Genomic DNA, 18,896 nt, shown 5'->3' with positions numbered 1-18,896 from the left:
ACACGCACACGCTTCGAAAGATCGCAAATCTCGTGATTTCGCTGCATCTGTGGCTGATTTTATCAATGGATCGAGCAGCAGTGAGTTTGAGGATGCTGCCTTTTCGTCGGACTTTGACTCTCAGAGCAACGACACGAACCGGCCCGGAACATCGGCAGGCCGCAGCCTGGTTAGGTTTCGCTTCTTGCTTTGGCCGGTCTTTTTGTTGTCGTTTGGAGTGCTTGACAGAACTTATAGTAACTCCAAGAAATGCTACGACAGGAAAACCGTGCAGAAAACAATATTTCTCTACAAGACGTGCAACATTCCGCTATGTTATATCGAGGAACTGCTTCTCCGCATGACATGCCCAACTGTATTGCTTGCAGATAAATTTTTACAGTGGAAGTCCTGTTAAAAGAAATATTTCGATTTTTTTTTTTTTCGGAGAGAGTGCTTATTAAACGGCAATGCAATTTGTATAGCCCATAATATGGAACATTTTCTTTTTCTTCGTAGATACAATAGTGTCTTTACAAATTTTGTTCAACTTTATCCCACAATCTTGATTCTGGCCATTAATATCTTTTTTATGACATATATCTCTCTCATAAAGGTTTTATGCACGAAAAGTGCGTTCATTCTGCTTTTTGTTTATGTATTACACAAAATATTGAATGCAGTAGTTCTTTCAGAAAAAAACAATCCGGCATAACCTACAAAAACACCTATTTTCCCCATAGTAGGGAAAGAGCTAAAAAAAGATAAGCGAATGCAAGATGATCAGGACCCTGCATTGAGTCCATACCATATCAGAAACATTACCTGTAACAATGCCTGCTGCGATATGCCAGGGTGAGAATCGTGGGAAGTACAGCCAGAGACAACGAAATTCTCGCCACAACAAAGTATTTTTGAACTCCCAGTAAACGCCTATAAGATTCAATGCATTTCGTATCTCACATCAACGAAATGTCACTAAACTGCAATCCCGCATGAACTAAATTTGCTGGAACCCATGTAATGCTAGCACAGTACAATAAGTGCTCAAATATTTTTTTTCTCCACTTAAATTGAGTAAAAGACCGTCACAGCACGCTTGCAAGGCCGCCTACATTGTTGTCTACGAAAAAAAGCAAAGTGCGGAAAGCGATATCATAGACGCCGCCTTCTTTTTTGGTCGCCTGTTTCAAATGGCACAGCTACCTTGCCATCAATGTCTACTGACCTGTGACAACGGTTTTTTGTGTACCATGTGTGTCTTATGCACTGTTGTCCCACAGTGCATAACCTGTGGGACAACAAAATAAATTGCAGCAGAAACCAATGAATCCACAACCCTCCGAGGTGGGCCGTCATGCCTCCTGCCATGTTTGGGATCCGAGAATAAGTGTGCTGTCATACTTTTTAAGGCACCACCCAACAGGCATCGTACACAAGTTCAGCAAAGCTCAAGGTAGGGTTTGCCTGATGGGGCCGTATTCAGGGTAGATCTCTTCCACGAATACGATCACTTTCACGAGATTTCGCAATACTTGGCAGCACGTGCATTACTGCCGACAGGTGACTAGAGGAACGGCTGTTGCTCGTAGAGGCTGACCCATCCAATATCTCGGGAAAGTGATCGTATCAACGCTGTCGCTCATAGACGCCAACACGTCTGGTGAGTTATGGAAAATCTTGTGAAAGTATCGTCCGCGAATACAGCATCACAGGGCCAATGTTCATCCAGAACGCTGTTGTTCGTAGACGTCAACATATCCGATACTCAGTTAAGTGAAACTGGAAAAGTGGTCGTATCCCCGTAAATTATCGGCGGCGACACATGGGGTGCACTTTGTGATGCCGGCAATGCGGTTGTATAGATTTGAGCAAGGCTCACCAGAGTAGGCTAACAATGTTCTGCAAATAAAGTTTCGTCTTGCAGCGCATTCCCTGTCTGAGCTGTCTCCTTTCACAAGAACGAAATTCCCGCAAAAGTAATTTTTTTTCCCTCTTTCCCTACTGATTTCGTTACTCTGGGCATCAACTGTACAGGGTTCTTTTTGGGGATTCTCTCTCTCTCATGCGCACGCGTGTGTGAATTCTGTCGTCCTGGCTTTGTGCTACAACATGCATCAGTTTCTAACCTCAAGCTGCTACCATTCGACAGTGTTCCCTCCCAAAAAAAAGAAATTAAAAGGAAAAAGGAGTCCGTACAATACCTAAAAAAACAATCTACTTATGGTGTGTGCCACTACAAGCACACTAAAGGGTCGCGATTCACTCTTTCACTGAAATATATGCAATGAAATACTTTTGCATCATTTAAAGGGATGTGACAATCACACAGCACAACTGCGCCTCACAGAATTTTAAAAAAAGCTATTTAACATGCTTCCTCAACGCTGAAGTTCAAGACCACATCAAATTCTGGAAAATCCCTTATGTCTGGGATTTTTTTTTTTTTCCAGAGGCAGATGTGGTGAGTTCACCCATTTTTCATATGCACTGTTTTCAGCTTCGTACTACTTTTTCATTTACTTAGTGTACATTGCTGCTACATTTTTCTAGAGTGCCAAATTAAATGTTTGATAGCAACACTAGGTCTATGAGAGATGCCATACTGGAGAGCTCTGCATTAATCGTTGAAGTTTACTAAAATAGCATGCGTAATTGTTTAGATTTTTTTTTTTCGAGATTAATAATGTATGCTTTGAACCTTCATAATAATGAAGGAATTTGCTCGCAATCCTCTTGTTAACTAGTGTTTTATGTTAGAAACGTTTAATACTGTAACATGATTTTCACTATTTCGCATTTCTTTTGTACGCTCGTGCTATGTAAAGGTGTTAGATACGTGTATGCACGTGATGTATCTCACTTGTTTTTGTACTTATAATTTATTTATTTTTGATTGGACCCGCAACTAGCCTATGGCTATGGGTCCAACCAGTTTTGGTATTTCTGTATGTTCTAAGTCTGCAAATAAAGAAATAAAGAATTGACTTCGACCGCTTGAGGTCTTTAACATTACAGTTAAAACCTCAACCTTAAACATTGAACTTAACGCTTATTTAAACATTAAACTTAATGCTTACAACAACAACGAAATAATACATAGGAACCACGCAATTCTGAAAGCAGGTGACAAATGCGCTGTCGTGTGCGGCAGCAGACACAAGGCACCTTTACAAGGAGCGTTCCTGTCATTCCAGCACAGTTCCCGCCAATGAAAATCGTGATACGGACTCCGCCACTTTATTTGGGTTGGACGATAGCGCAGATTTTTGAACATCTGCGAAGCACCGGGCTCGGCGCGCTCCACGGGTCATACCCTCATTAAAGAGAGTCTCATGACATTAAATAATGCATATGCTCACTGGGGCCAGAGGCAGAGTCCAAATTATCCAATTTTTCAAAGTGACGAGGGTCGAACTGACGAGCTTTCACTGTTCACGAGCGTTATTACATTCCGTCCTCGTGAAAATGCAGCCGCCTCAGCCCCGAGTCAAATCCACGACCTGGTGCTCAAGCAGCTGAACACCCAGCTGAATACTGCAGAGGAGCAAAAAACGAAAAAATAAATAAATAAATAAAACAGCGTACTCACCTCTTTTTGACTGCAAGTCTTAGGCCAGAACTTTAGTAATCCTTTCATGACCTGCATCGGAACAGAAGGGAGCGGGCCCTTTATAGAGAGCAGGTGTCAATCAACGCTCATTGTCAGAGAAACACCAAGATTCACGAGGCAAAGCACTTATCAGCCTGGAAGGAACACGAGCGCACAAATACTAACTATGACGGTGGCTGAAAGAGAGAAAGAAAGCAAGCACAGAGAGGGCGGGAAATAGAAAGGCGAGCTTCCAACTGATCAACAAAAAGTGCAACCAGACAGTGCCCCGAGCTAATGCACGTTCCAAGATGTACTGACATTTCTTGACTTGTAATTTTCTTTTTGCCATTAAATGAAGCTTTAAGGCCCCCAAACACTAGAAAAGAAATGCTGGCAAGCACCATAGTGCCCTAATTAATTTACTATAATACTTGTTTATATGAAGACGTTTTCATTTCAATGCCCACAAGTGGCGGATTTGGCAGCAGCAAATTCCACGGCATGTCATGACATCCTGATGACATCAATCCCGCACGTCTGGCATCAACCTTATTACCAAAGTTAACCCCTTACTGCATGAATATATATTTTCTTGTAAAAAAAATTAGGCAAGCATTTGGTTTGTTTAAGGCCACATATGCCTAAACAAACCTCGTTTTTCTAAAGAAACGCTTGGTTGCAATTACATGCGCCAGAGTGTTCATGCAGTCACGCAGAAAGACATTTGAAATGCAGAAAACGTGCAAAAAAATATTTGAACCATAAAAAAATTTCAAATATTGCTTCAAAAAATAGTGTATTTCTCGCTGCTCTAGCTAGTAGAAGTTTCTTTAGAATTCGATGATGTCATCCTTCATTGACAAATTGATAGCTTCAATATTTGGGCTGGATCATTTACAGACCTTGGTTCTATGTCAAATATTGCTTTGCCTAGATCTTCAGGAGACTGGTGCACGCCGAAAGAAAGAATTTCAAAAGTTATTTGTTGCTGCTGTTATTAGCTCTTTGAACGTGGCAAGTTCCGCACTATAGTCATCATAAACACTTCCAGCATTTCAATTTTCTGACCTATTCATTGCCAATTATACTTCTTTTTGCCATCAAATTTAATTTTTCACAAGGAAACAAATCTCTGATCTCCTCCACAAAACAAACTTCAACAGCATGCTGTATCATATATGATACAGCAATTAATGCTTGCTAGTAAGACATATTTTTGCGCATAATTGTGAAAAACAGCTGTTTCTTTACAAAGTTGTTGCGCATCATGTGACGAACTGCTGTCGTACATTTTTTTTTTTTTTTCAAGAAAGACCAATTCGCAGCACTACAGTTGTCATGTACAGTCAACGACCGATTTTCGGCACGGCCGATTTTTTGGACATGCACCTTCGCAGTTCTGCCACATGCCACATAGAGTCAATTTTAAGAACGTCTGAAATTTCGGACACAAATAACTTTCGCCGTCTAATTTTCCAGACTTTTTGCCATGACCGCAGGTCCGAAACGGCCTTAATCAAACGTTCTCGCATGTAGATCCACTCGCACCCATAGCCACCACCACGGCAAAGCTAGGCCTAGCTACTTCGGCGTTCGCAGCCAAGCTTCTTGCGGTTCGGGGCCGTGTTTTCCATTGAAACAATTCGCCGCTGTTAGCTGTTTGTAATCCTCGCCAATGGCTTCGAAGCTTGAAAAGCACGACGCGTTGCATAATGCCGGTTCGCAAAAGTCAGCTTCGCCTCAACACAGCAGTGTTACACAGTGAAGCATACACAGAGTATTGCGGTGAAGCATATCATTAGTAAGAAGGGAAAATTGTGACAGGAAACGGTATGTATTCCTTACACATGCATGCACCTGCCGACTCCTATCACAGTATGAGCACCGATACATCTAATAAGTGCACTGGCAAACCTTCAGAGCCATTTCGGACGTGACTGCCCGTGGGGGCAGTAGAAGTCATGCATTCATTTTTTCGGACTGCCCGATTTTTCGGACGTTTTCGCGGCCCCTAGGGAGTCCGAAAAATCGGACATTGACTGTATTTCATAGGTCCAGAGATCACAGTTACTGGCTGAATATGTAGGATTTTCTTTCTTTTCAGTTCTATTATGCTAGAAGAAGTTGTTCTATTTATCTAAAAATGTCTTGCAGGCCACCAAAGGCATTGTACAATGTACCGAGAGGATGAACAGAAACAAAAAGAATAATAAAAACACAAGGTTCAACACATACATATACAGTCAAACCCGTTTATTGACCCTTTTCACGGAGCAGTTTGTTCTTGAGAAACGAGATAGTGCTATCAGTGGCGCGCCCCACATGGCCTCAACGAAAGCATTCAAATATGAAACCATTACCGCTTCTCCCGTTTTTGTGCGATCAGCTGCCCGAAATGCAATTAGGTTTTTGATCAAGCACTGTGCTCCATTCATGCTGCAAATTCTGGAGCGGTGGATTGAAGACGTGTGCAGTAATCATCATCAGCCTACTTTTATGTCTGTTGCAGGACGAAGGCCTCTCCCTGCGACCTCCAATTACCCCTGTCTTGCGCAAGGTGATTCCAATTTCCACCACCAAATTTCTGAATTTCATCAGCCCACCTAGTTTGGAAAGAAATTTTTGGAGCTGTTTTATCGGAAGAAAAGCACACGTTAGATTCGAGTAAATACGGTATTTGTTAGAAAGCGGCACTATACTGGCATCACCTGTTTGGTGAAATTACGATAACGCCATGCCGCGCGCCGATGCTGCACCATACCGATACTGCCGATACGACACAAGTCAAAATGGCGACGTCGCTCGTGTACTTCAGTTGGCTACTGGCGCGGCTAGTAGCGGCTGCGATACTGACTTTTCTAGATGGCGCTAACTATGCACCATATTTATCAGTTTCAGTTAAAAACTGGCAAGCTTTTTAAAATCCTCAAATCTAAGCAGACCCTAGAGTTTCGTATATGATTATTTCAAAAACTATTGGCCTAGATTCGAATAAATACGGTAAATATATTGCAACTGAGCACAACCGCAAGCGATTAGGCAGAAAATAAGCGGGTAGTGACCGCACCAACGAACTTCACCGAGTCAGAAACGTGGCAGGCCGATGATGCCCGAAACCTTCACAGAATGGCAGCATGCCGCAGTAGCTCCCAAAGTAGACACCTCCCGGCAAACTAGAACGCTCCGCTCTCTTGTGCAGAATACTGTCGTGTCCCGATGGTAATAAAATATATCACAAGCTCTCGAATAAAAAAATGGTGGCTGGGTTTGTAGTTTCGAAATGACAGGTGATCGGAACTCGGCACCATTTTGAAGAAGCTATACGATGCCGCATTTGATACTTTAGATGGACATTTCTAACGGAAGTTTGCAGCGAGGTGCAGGAATGGACTGGGAACAAAAATGACACTGAAAATCTCGTTTCCAGATCACAGTGCTGCCAAATTGTAACTGCCAACGCCAACTTCAGTGCAATTGATTTTTTGTGTTTTAATTTAAGTGCAAGTTCATATACAGTAGAACCCCGCCGTTCCGTTCCAAGGTGCTGCGTTTTCCTGGCTGTAACATCATTTTCAGCCGGTCCCGGCATAGCTCCCATAGGACCCAATGCATTGGTAAGCCTGCTGTTGCGTCGGGACCATTCCCGCATCATGCGTTGCGAACTGCCACCACGCACCAGCCCAAGCAGCCATGTTGACTTTTCATGTCGCTTAGCTTGGTGGGTTGACGATGTATGGCGTTCTACTCAGGGGCGGCATTGTACTCTGGCATCAACTGCGTACTGTGCGGCTGCGCGGGCCGTATCTTCACGCGATCTGCGTAGGGGGCAGAGTCTAGACAGTGTAGGTGCATCAGCGACTCATAGCTTTGTACGCGCTGGGTGTTCGCAACGCTCAGTTTGTGTTGAAGCGATAGACAGCATGAAGGTCACATCACTCGCTGCTGCTGCCACGCTTCCTCATGCTAGCATTTCGACAGCAAGTATCCGAGCTCATCGAGTGTGATGTGTACATGTTCGCCTTTGCGCACCTGACACCATGCTTGTTAATATAGCTAATAAGCGAATGTTTACAAGTTTATACAGACGATAAAACTATCCTTAATTTGTATAGCTGTCTACTAATTTGCTAGTGCAATCGATGCTTCGACTTTCGGGTGAAACTGCAACTTTTCTTCAAACGTAAGAATTAAAATAAAATTGTGAGCAGTTCACCACTACTTTGATTTTCCAATTTTTCATGTTTCTCAGCTCTTGCATTTCCCGGATCTAACGGTCCCATGAAAAACGTATCAGCGGTGTTCTACTGTATGACGAACTACTGACATATCGACCACTTCTCGCGGAACTATAGAGTTTGCTATAAACGGGTCCAACTGTATGTATGTATTTATATATACAGGGTGTTTCAGCGAACACTTTCAAAAATTCTTAAAGGTTGCCTGCGGCAGATAGCCCAATTCTAGTTCATGAGCTGGTCTACTCGAAGAGGCGGGCATTACTTCACACAAGAAATTGACATGCATAATCGAATAATTAACAAAAATTCACTAATTAAGTTTTTAACTAATTACCTGATGACACGCATGTTGTATTGCAATTTATGAATTGTAGCCGTGGAGTTTCGCAAGGCGGCTCCACTTGGAACGAATTGTCGGGATGACACCAATTTCGAGATATTAATTCCCGAACTTTGCGGAGAAATGCATTGGTGTTCCAGTTAGGTTCTTAACAAAACGTCACTTTTTGCATTGAAGCACAAAATTAACTGGAACGCCAATGCATTTCTCCGCAAAGTTCAGGAATTAATATCTCGAAACTGGTGTCATCCTGAGAATTATGAGTGAATCCGCCTTGCGAACTCCACGGCTACAATTTGTAAATTGCAATATAGGCCATCAGGTAATTAGTTAAATACTTAATTAGTAAATTTTCATTAATTAGTTGATTATGCATTTCTATGCATAATCAACATGCATTTTATGATTATGCATTATGCATATTGCAATTTGTAAATTGCAATATAGGCCATCAGGTAATTAGTTAAAAACTTAATTAGTAAATTTTCATTAATTAGTTGATTATGCATTTCAATTTTTTGCGTAAGTGATGTCCGCCTCTCCAAGTAGACGAGCTCATTAACTAGAATTGGGCTATCTGCCACAGGCAACCTTAAATAAATTTTGAAAGTGTTCGCTGAAACACCCTGTATATATATATATATATATATATATATATATATATATATATATATATATATATATGCATAAGACTAGCAAGGCACAATATGCATCAGCGGCTAAATTGAAACAATTTTACAATAAACGCAAGAAACAGCACTTCGAAGAGCCAACAGAAAAAAAAAAAAAAAAGGAAGTAGTACACCGTCATCATGCATACACTCGCCAAGCAATAAAGCAAAAAAGGACAGTGAATGCAAGGCAAGAGAATTGTCTCAGAAAAAGAACATTGCAGTAGGCTAATGAACAGGAAACAAACATGCTGGTATTTTTGTGCACAGACTGACGTGCATAAATTGTGCATCATGCGTGATACACCATGTGGTAAGGGGTTAAAAATGTGTTTCCCAACCTTCACGCTAGACAAGTGTAACCCTGCTGTGTGCCGGAAGCATGCGGCCGCTTTGAAAAAGTGTGTCCATACTGCTTTAATCTGCATGCAGCCATAGCTGTTCCACATGCAATGCTAGCAATAGGGGGGGGCTAGTTGGTGAAACATCATGGCTAGGCACGCCATTTCGTAATGTAATAAGGATCAGGTTTCTCGACCCCACACTATACCTGTCCCTCGTTATGCAACAAGGCAGCGCCTCCAGCCCCGACAAACCATGTTGCAATGTTTATGACCAGCGTATTAGAACTCAACACCGGACATGAGAATGTGGCTGGTGGGCAGCGTCAGGAATCGCACCCACGACGACCTCACACCGTCTCTGCCGCTAGACTCTATTTCCAGTAAAAATTACACTTCTTAAATGTCTGTATATTGGCTGTGACCTACACTACTCATTAAATTATGAAATTCAACGCCCCGAAGCAAAAATTAATTTTGGACAACCCAAGGCAGTCTTCAAGAAATTAAAAAAAAACGTAGTTGAGTTTATGGAGGGGAGTGCAGAGCTGTGTTAAGAGTTTTCTACGACCAAAACCAGGGTGGCAATCTTGTACTCACTTGTTCTGTGAGCGTAGCGTCCTTTTCGAGGAATTGAACCACACAGTACGCCAGCTGCAAGCAAGGGATGAGAAAACGTCAATAAGCGACATGCCTCATTTCTTAAAGAATATCATGTCACGCTGTATTAGCAATTTACCACTTCTGAGCAGCCGCCATTACTTTGCGAGAGAAGATTGCTATAAAGACGCAAAAAGACATCGGCAAAAAGTGAGTGTATACATGATTAGGACTCAATGGGGGCCACCAAAAATGCCAAAATTTTTGGGAGCCAGAACTTTCTAGCAGAGGCCCGACTGCGCACACATGCGCTTGCATGCAACCTGATCAGCCCCTGTGTTTCAACCACTGACACGTTTGAGTCCCTGTTATCATATCTGATTTTCCTGTACGGAGTTTCTCGGATTGAGTCCATATTCTGCGAACTTCACGAAACTCACTGAAGAATTGAAAATTCTGAATCCGTTCTGGAGCTGTACGCTTTCCATGATTCTGAAAATGCAAGAAAAATGGTGAAACTAAGTTTTCAATGAACAGAATTATTTGGCGGCTGAAGAGAGCATGTCTGAATTATCAGTTGGTGACTGTACAGAGCACTGTAAAAACCGGGATACAGGTTGCTGCAAAATATAGGTCCACACACCCTTGGCATTGCGGTGAATATAAATTTTTTTAAAAATTTTTCAGTGCAGTTTAACTACAGAACATGCTTTATTCTATCAACATGGTCATTCAGTGTCAGAGACAAAAACTGCACTTGAACTGTCAGGATTCTTGCCTAGGGATGACCACCCGTCACTTATGACACCCCAGAGCACACCATCTTCCATGGCATTTGTTATGCACGACTAGGCATGCATAACACTGTCAGCGATCAATCAACAGCACGCACTGGGCACCTAAGGTGCACGCCGACGATCACTACAGCTGATCTGTAGTGATCCAATAATGCCAATTATGATGCGAATTCAACCACCTCTCCAATTAATCAGACATACCATTATCAGGGGAAACCGTGCAAAATGTTCTTGTGGAAATTCCACCACAGAGTCTTCAAGCTCCGTATGGCCAGTGTAGTGGTATGGAACGATGTTTTCAGTGAAAGTCGACAGTCGAACCGTTTCACTTTGTTTGCGGAAACCAGATGGTGCAGTGCCGCCACCCTCCCGTTCATTTTCACGTATTTTATCACATCTGTTTTCAAATGCAGCACTAGAGTCAAGCCAAGGCCTGCTGATTTCACACCCCTAGACAATAGTAACACACATTTGCACAAAGTTTAGAAAGTTCATGTGCTTGCAACATCAACAAAGTAATAGTAATGCTTTCTGCGTTTTTTTTTTTCCTTGTCCCACAGTGGCCAGATGACAATTTAAATTGTGCCTAAGACCACTCACTATACAGGGCGTTTCATTTTAGCTGCCCCAATTTTTTAAAATTGCCTGTGGAAGATAGCACAATTATAATACGTGATGTAAACTACTCGATGAGGCGGCTATTACTTCCACGAGATATCAAAATGTCTAATTGAATAATTAGCATAATTACACTAATTAACTTCTTAATTAATTGCTTTACGGCACATCTTTCGATCTGCAAATCTACAAACCAATTAAAAACCATAAATAATTTTCATTATGCTTTCTGCTTGGCTTCATTAACTGTTGGCTTCATATGGTTGTGGCTAACCAAATCCAGGCCCCTAAGTTCCCCTTCTCGTTCGACCTATGCTCCAGTACTGCAACACCGCCTCCAAAACTACACCCCCCCCCCCCCCAAGGGGCCCCACCCAACAACCTACCTGTGCATGGTATAGCCCGAGGCACTTGGGCTTGTGGAGCGGAATGAGCACCTTGACCAGGAACTGCTTGTGCTCGGCCTTGAGAGGCAGTGCAAAGCCGTTGATGATCGAGCCCAGGATCTCCAGCAGCTCGCCCACCCCGTTGAAGTGCTCTGTCTCGTAGATGAACCGCAGGAAGATGTTGTTGATCTGCTTCCGGATGAACGCCCGAAGACCCAGGAACTTGCCGTAGATCCGGTGCAGCACCGTCTTCAAAAAGTCCCGCTCCCGCGGGTCCTCGCTGTCGAAGAGCTCCAGAAGCTGCGCACAAAAAAGGCACCACGTGAGGGGGCAGGAGGGGGGGTCTACTTTCTGGCTGCAGCCTTGGCCACACTTTTCTTCCACGCAAAGACGACTTATGGTTTCAAAGAGGAAGCACCTCGATCATCTTAAAAAATCAAACAGGTACCTCGCTTGAAAACTTGTACATCCCCGCAACATTAATAGCTTCAGACAGCTTCTTGCTCCAGCGGTGGTGCATTCTTCATTATTTTTAAAAATGAATTTTAGGAGTACACCTTTCGCACATGATTATTGCACCTTAGTTTGCAGACTTATAACAGAGTGGGGCTGACGCAACTTGCGTGGCTACTCTGACGTTTTAATGACGGCAAAGAATCAAATGGTGCCAGAACTGTGAGCTAGATATTTAACTCATTATTGGGCGAATTTGTGCTGAGAAAAACAAGCAACACTCGAATCCCAACAATAGCAGTGTGCACAGTTGCCGGTCACCGAATCAGAACTCGGGGGTGAAGTCCATGTGCTATTTAAACAGGTCTCCCTTGTACATTCCAGAGTAATCTCTGGTGCTCACATACTTTCGAGAATGTATAACACTATTGTCGTCGCGCAGGCAATCTAATTACACAAGACTCTTTTGCTACAACTTTGGACACACAAGAAATTCTGCACACAGTAGACACGTCTTGTGCCGAGCGAAAACTGGATATCAGTGATAATCCAATTTAGAAACATTCACCAGGCAAAAGCAAAACAATGTACACATGACAATATACATCTTTTACTATTTCCCTGAAATACCAGCATGGAAGCGTGAACAGCAGCTCTGGTGGAGACATCTGGTGACATGTTCACAGAAGAATACACTAAAACAGTTCGTCTGCTACCCGAGACATTGTGGTGAGTGAAAGAGTTAACATTAATGGCATCTTCGACTGGTCGCAACCATCCCCCGAAGCAGAGTCGTGCAGATCTGGCGTTCCCCGAACTCAGAGGTAGAGGACAAGCGCGCAAGCCGAACATGCGACTCGCTCTCGGAGGAGGAAATGGCAGATGCAAAACCACGTGACTACTGCTAACGTCCGATGTTTCGCCTATCCAAAGCTAAACCGGCGGATGCGCCGGTGGGACGACCGTTCGTTGAGACGCCAGCATGCTGTGGCCTAGGTTGTCTAGGCTACGGTGGACCGTCGCCAAGAACGGCGACACTGTGCTGTGATGACGTTGCTGGAAACGCTCTCTTCTCGACGACTGCTCCGACGACAGGGCGCAGAGCGCCTCAGAGCACTCGAAGATGGAGGAGAGCGATTGAAAAAAAAACCAGCCGAACATAAGGCGCGCACCCTCTTTCAACCAGCCGAAGACAAAGCCGCTCCGAAACAGCCAGCCGAAGGTGCCATAAGTAGTTTGCATTGAAAACTTTTACGCCAGAGAGGAACAGAATTGCAAAATTTGACAAGAATCCTGTATGGTTTAGTTGAGCAGAGCGCCACAAGCTGTTGCCATGAGCACTGCCGCTCATGGCACCAGTCCTGGTATGCTGCGAACAGCGCAGCAACTATAAAACTTCATAGCGACTAACATGCTCAGACTGACTTCCAGCACGCAAAAGCTTAACATCAGAGTCGTAATAAGAGCCCAAGCTTTAGCACATCACTGAATAAGAACTTGGCATTCGTACCCTCACTATAACCTGCCACGGTAGCCCAGCAGCTATGGAGTTTCACTGATGATGAGCTCAAGGTTGCGGGTTCGATCCAGACCACAGCGGCCTGGCAAAACGCAAGAATACTTGTGTACTTAGGTTTAGGTGCATGTTAAGAACAACAGGTGATTAAAATTAATCCGGCGTGCCTCATCAGATTCTGGTTTTGGCTCCAGAATGTAACAATTTTTTTTTTTACTCTCGCTATAACCTGCACATTGCAAAACACTTGCCTACAAACAAAAGAAACAGCTACATATACAGTTTCCGACTTATTATTTTGAACTTAGCAGTAGGGACCACCTAGAAGTCTGAAAAAACAATTTCGCCAGAAGTGTTTTTATTCCACAAGTGGCAAGAAAAGCTTGTCCATGCGTTGCTGCATTCACATACATTCACGCGCGAATTCAGTCTGTACTTTGACCTGTGTCGTGTCGTTGCTTGAGACCAAGTACGATCGGTGCATGCCCTAAAAATCCACCCTTAGCAACTTGCAACAGTGCTTGACCACACTGTATTAGCGCAATCATCGCATGTTTCTTCGCAAATGTTATTGTTTGGCCTTTCCCTCATCGGCATTGGTGCAGACATCGAGGTTGGAGTCAGTAACATTTTAAGCTTACTGAAAATTGTGAGCAATAAAAATTTGTGTCAGCGGACAATGAAAGCACTCAAACCGTGTTGCTACTTAGCACGGGAAGGAACAAATGCCAGACACAGGAAACATGCAAGACAAATTGCAAATGCAGCCTTTACGACTTTGCAGCTAGACTTGGTTTTGCTTGTCCCACAGTTTAAGCACAGTCTGTGACTACTGGATCAACTAGGCTTCGCTACTTTTGGTTTCAAGGAGGAGACGGCAATGTAACAAAGCAATAACATCACTCTTACTACTAGACTCGGTCATGAATATAGCCCGTGGTTGTGCATTCAGGGTGCAAAATTTTGAATGGCGTACTGTAAGGTGTCCCGAAATTTCAGTTGTTCGCACACACCGAGTCTGCGAGATGTGTGGTGCAGCCATGAAGCTCTCCGAATAAATTACCTAGTACAAGTTATCGGTCGGCGGCTGTAAAGGAGGCCAAGAGAAGTACAAAGTAGTGAACACGGCTTTCCGGAAGGGCCATCTTTTTGTAATTATCACGCGAACATGTGAGGCAGTACAAGGTCACCACCCACCTGTAAAACGAACTTCTGGTCTATGACTCGCTTTCCGTGTGCTGGCTGGAAGTCCGGAGACTCCAGAAACCGCAAGAAAAACTCGTACACAAGCTGCATCAGCAGAAGAAGAAAGAAAAAGAAAACATGACACAACTGTGAGGAAGACGGGTTGTAGGGTTACATTAGGACAATTGCACTCCAAACGGCTCGCCACGCCCGCAAGAGCCGCAGAACACTGTTCTATTCGCCCGCTGAGCCCTCGGCTACTCAACACAACAACTTGATTGCAATATCGCAAGCAGCCCCCTATCAAAGATTCTTGCTTTACTGTAAAAATAGGATCACAACAGAAAGTGAACCTGGTTTATACCCCGGGGTGTGTTGCAGGCCCAACAAGATGGTGCACAGTCAAGCAAGACAGAACTAGTTATAAACAGGCAGAAGCACAACAAACATACAGGTGGTTTGACAGAAGGTCAGCTTTAAACTTCCTTACTACACTGGGTTGCCTTACTGACGTCTGCGTTGTGCCCCCGCCCTGCAATCTGCTAGCCTCCTGGTTAGCTCAGATGGTAGAGCGACCAACCTGGAAAGGAGTTGGTGTCGAGTTCAAACCCCGCATAGTTTCTGACTAAAATTTCTAGACGAAATTCTCTGGCGCTGCGATTGTTCAGCTGCCATGAGAACGACGGCTAGTGCATGGATTTGTCTAATCTTCATGCTTGCGGCTTCAGACGTTCCTGTAACTTTGTTCACTGCGATTCTTCTACCTTCATTGATCAAAACGTTGGCTCAAGCCTAAGGCTTCCCTTGCCCACCCGCTGTTGATATGAAGGACAACACTGTAACATGGTGCCCAAAATTCCATTACCTGCAAATGTGGCCAGGAGGCCTCTAACGTGGGGTCATCTTCTTCAGGATCAAAATCTGGGTTTTCGCTTGGAGGTAGTGTCCGAAAGAGGTTCGCAGAAATCTGCAAGGACATGGAAAATCCAAGGCTCAGTGCATGACATGGATGTGCAGCACCTGCTTGAGAGGCAGAGTGACAGTTGTCATTTTCAGCCTGCTAGCATTGGAGCCCAGCGGTGGAGAACAGGTTACAAGCCAGCAGCGGGCTTGAAAATCAGACCTAACTGCTATGTCGTGTTTACTAAAAATGCAACAAAAGCAGTATAACCCCTTCAGACACTGTGTGCACAATTGTGCATGTCAAGATGGTGCATCAAAAGCAAGAGCACTGATGACAGTACTGATATTTATAACATGTCCCATGCACCTTGAAACCCTTCTGGTTGGACCTAGCTGTGATGCAAGTTTTGACTAACAAGTGTTAAGTGTTAGTAATACGAGTCGGAAGGTAAACATCTGTGTGTGCACTGTCAGTGCAAGTATCTCGTCCTGTGCCGGTTCAATTCTTTCAATGTTTTTCAGTATGTTTTGTGTATATCAAGCCCATTTTTCTAGTGGATGTATAGGTACATTACAAGTGTGCTAGACATGAAATTGTTGATGTTTGCATATCTAGTGTTCCTCTACAGAGTTCTGACATAGAGTCCACATTCCACAACATTGACAAATCACGATTCAGAAGATGCTGGAATTTAATCGCAACTAAGCTTTCAAGTGAACACAATTGGTTAGCGCCTGTTTGGGATACTGCTGAAAAACTTGCACTACCATCAAGGCCCTAATACTACTTTGTAAGAATGTGTCAAGACTGTGCGTCACTCCAGTCTTATACATGGCTAAAAAAAGTGTGGGAAACAGCGTTCTCCACCTATCCAGAGCCATTAGCCACTGTACAACTGAATATTATAAGTTTGGTTTATGCGCTACTTTTGAAAATGAAAGGGACACAGACAGAGACAGTGCACACTAAGAAACAGTTTATCATTGGCATGTCTATCATACATCTGTATGCCTTTTATCTCACAAAAGTAATGCATCTGTTTAGGTGTCCAGATTTCTGCTAAAGCATAACCTACTAAAGCACAGTGTGCACAATTGCGCATGCCAAATTAACGCACTGAATGCAAAAGCAGCAACCAAAATAATATTTAGAGCATCTTGCACACATCTTTAAACCCCTCTGGATGGACGTATGCTGCAAATTAGAATAATATGTGTAAAGTGTTTCAGTAAAATAAGCTAGAAGGCTGTGTGTTTCATACAAGGCATATTTTTCAAGTTGCTATCTGGATAGGTGCTTTCCAGGTATGCTAGGCATGAAATAGTTGATATTCTCATATGTGAGAGAGAGAGAGAGAAACGAAGAAGGAAAGGTAGGGAGGTTGACCAAGGACGTGCCCGGTTGGCTACCCTACACTCGGGGAGGGGGAAAGGGGAACAATAGATAAGGAGAGAAAAGAAAAAAAAATAGAGTCAGTCATTGGCAGACCAATTCTCATATCTGAAGTTCCTGCAACGAGTTCTCCCACGGAGTTCGCATTCTGTAAACTTTACAAAACTCACTCGCAACTGAAAATTCTCAATCCATTCTTGCAGCTGCCCACTTTTCACGATTCTGAAGATGCAAAAGATGTGGCGAACCTGAATTTCCCAGGGACAGCGTTAATCGGCGCCAGAAGGGCATAAACGCAAAGACAAACAAACAATCAAGTCTGCGCATCCCGCGCCCAACACCACCTGGATAGCAGAAGGCCTGTTCACTCCGATCCTTGACATCATGCTATCAGGCCCAAAATTTTCACTGCCAAGGCTGGCGTGACGAAAGTGGCGACGTCAAAATCACCAAGGCTTTCTCGGGAGCATCCCCCATTAGATTCTACGACAGTCGGGCCAGGTAGCATGACATCATGGATCGGAGTGAATAGGCCTTGCGCTGTCTAGGTGGTGTTGCCCACTCCCACCCTCTCAATGATGATCTGCAGCCCAAGAACCATGCACAACTTCCCAAGAAAGCTCACCATGCGTATGATCTCCGGGTAGACTGGCTCTGTGAGCACCCCGCGGCCAGCAGTGACATAGTCGACCAGCTCGTTCAGCGTGGCCCTCTTCACCTCCTTGCCCTTGATGTCGGCCACGGGGTCCATGAAGTCGAATACAACGCTGCACTGACGCAGCTTGCGAATCAGGAGCTCTTCCTGCTCCCCGGCACCAACATCTGCACAAAGTTCAAAGGGTCAAAAGGTCAGCGCATGAATGCAGGCATTGCCAGAGCTATTGACGAGATTGATTGTGGTAAAAATGACGTGTCATACTGAAACCGCATTTAGATATGATTTTTTTCATCACAGACGGTGATGGGACACTGATGCATTGCTGAATTCTATGTTTTCTTATTTAAAATAGTTCTAGCAGCTCTCCAGCACAACTAGATTTCACCCACTTAATCACTTTTCATCTAGTTCTCCAAATGAGCTTTTGTATCATGTACAAGAGCTTAGTCCACTCAAATTGAGATGCACAGGTTGCATGATACTGATACAAACACGTAGCACTGCAACCATGAATGTGGTGTGACGACTGTTGCACATTTTTTTTTTTTACCCACATAGGTAGCTATAATAAAATCTCAAGTGTTACGGAATCATCAAACACTAGCTGTTGCAAACACTAGTTGCAAACACTAGCTTGGAATGTGTACAAAAAATAACCAAGGAAATCTGAACATTTTAGGTACATCATGGATGACATATTTACCTTATTCCACTACAGAGTGCCATAGGTCTGATAAATTTCTAGCAGTAAAAAAAAAAAGAAAAAGTGCGACGTTTATTTATATTCGACCCTGTGATGTATGATCAAAGTACAATATGAAACAATACTCACACCTCAGGGGACGTAAGCGGGGCATGCGAATATAGGATGGACCACTGCGGCCGCGTTCTTTGTCGAAACAAGCATATATATAGATGACAAGGCCATGCAAATACTTGCCGTACATAGCCAGACAAGTTCGTATGAAATGTGATAGCCAGTCATTGTTTAACATGGAGCCACATAAGTGGTCAAGTTAAAGGCGTCTCCACGCACAAGCGCGTAGACTTTGCCTGGAAGCACCACAGCCGACATATAATATAGATGAATTCCTTTCTGCGCCGTACCAATCAAGTTATCTGCTAATTTTATTCTCGAAGCGAAAAGACGTGGACAACGAATCATCAATACAGGGCATTAGATTCCGCCACACAGAGCGAGACAGAACGAATGAACGCTGCTC

The 18,896-nt window shown here is 43.7% G+C and overlaps 1 protein-coding gene across 2 annotated transcripts in view; it reads right to left on the bottom strand.

The window, feature by feature from the left end:
- Positions 1-18,896, bottom strand: part of LOC119464215 (serine/threonine-protein phosphatase 2A 56 kDa regulatory subunit epsilon isoform) — a 58,738-nt gene that overhangs the window by 13,879 nt on the left and 25,963 nt on the right. The window contains exons 2-7 of one of the 2 annotated variants that reach the window (XM_049656126.1): positions 17,641-17,837; positions 15,585-15,686; positions 14,732-14,824; positions 11,566-11,865; positions 9,765-9,818; positions 3,572-3,649 (exon numbers count right to left, since the gene is read on the bottom strand). In XM_049656126.1, coding sequence (XP_049512083.1) covers positions 3,572-3,649; positions 9,765-9,818; positions 11,566-11,865; positions 14,732-14,824; positions 15,585-15,686; positions 17,641-17,837 — 824 coding nt within the window. The remainder of the gene's footprint in view (positions 1-3,571; positions 3,650-9,764; positions 9,819-11,565; positions 11,866-14,731; positions 14,825-15,584; positions 15,687-17,640; positions 17,838-18,896) is intronic. The other variant, XM_049656127.1, reaches the window with a different exon arrangement.

Source organism: Dermacentor silvarum, chromosome 9, assembly GCF_013339745.2.
Source record: "Dermacentor silvarum isolate Dsil-2018 chromosome 9, BIME_Dsil_1.4, whole genome shotgun sequence".
Classification (NCBI taxonomy): domain Eukaryota; kingdom Metazoa; phylum Arthropoda; class Arachnida; order Ixodida; family Ixodidae; genus Dermacentor; species Dermacentor silvarum.
The sequence above is the reverse complement of the archived record's forward strand: the minus strand, read 5'-3'. Positions and strand labels throughout refer to the sequence as shown.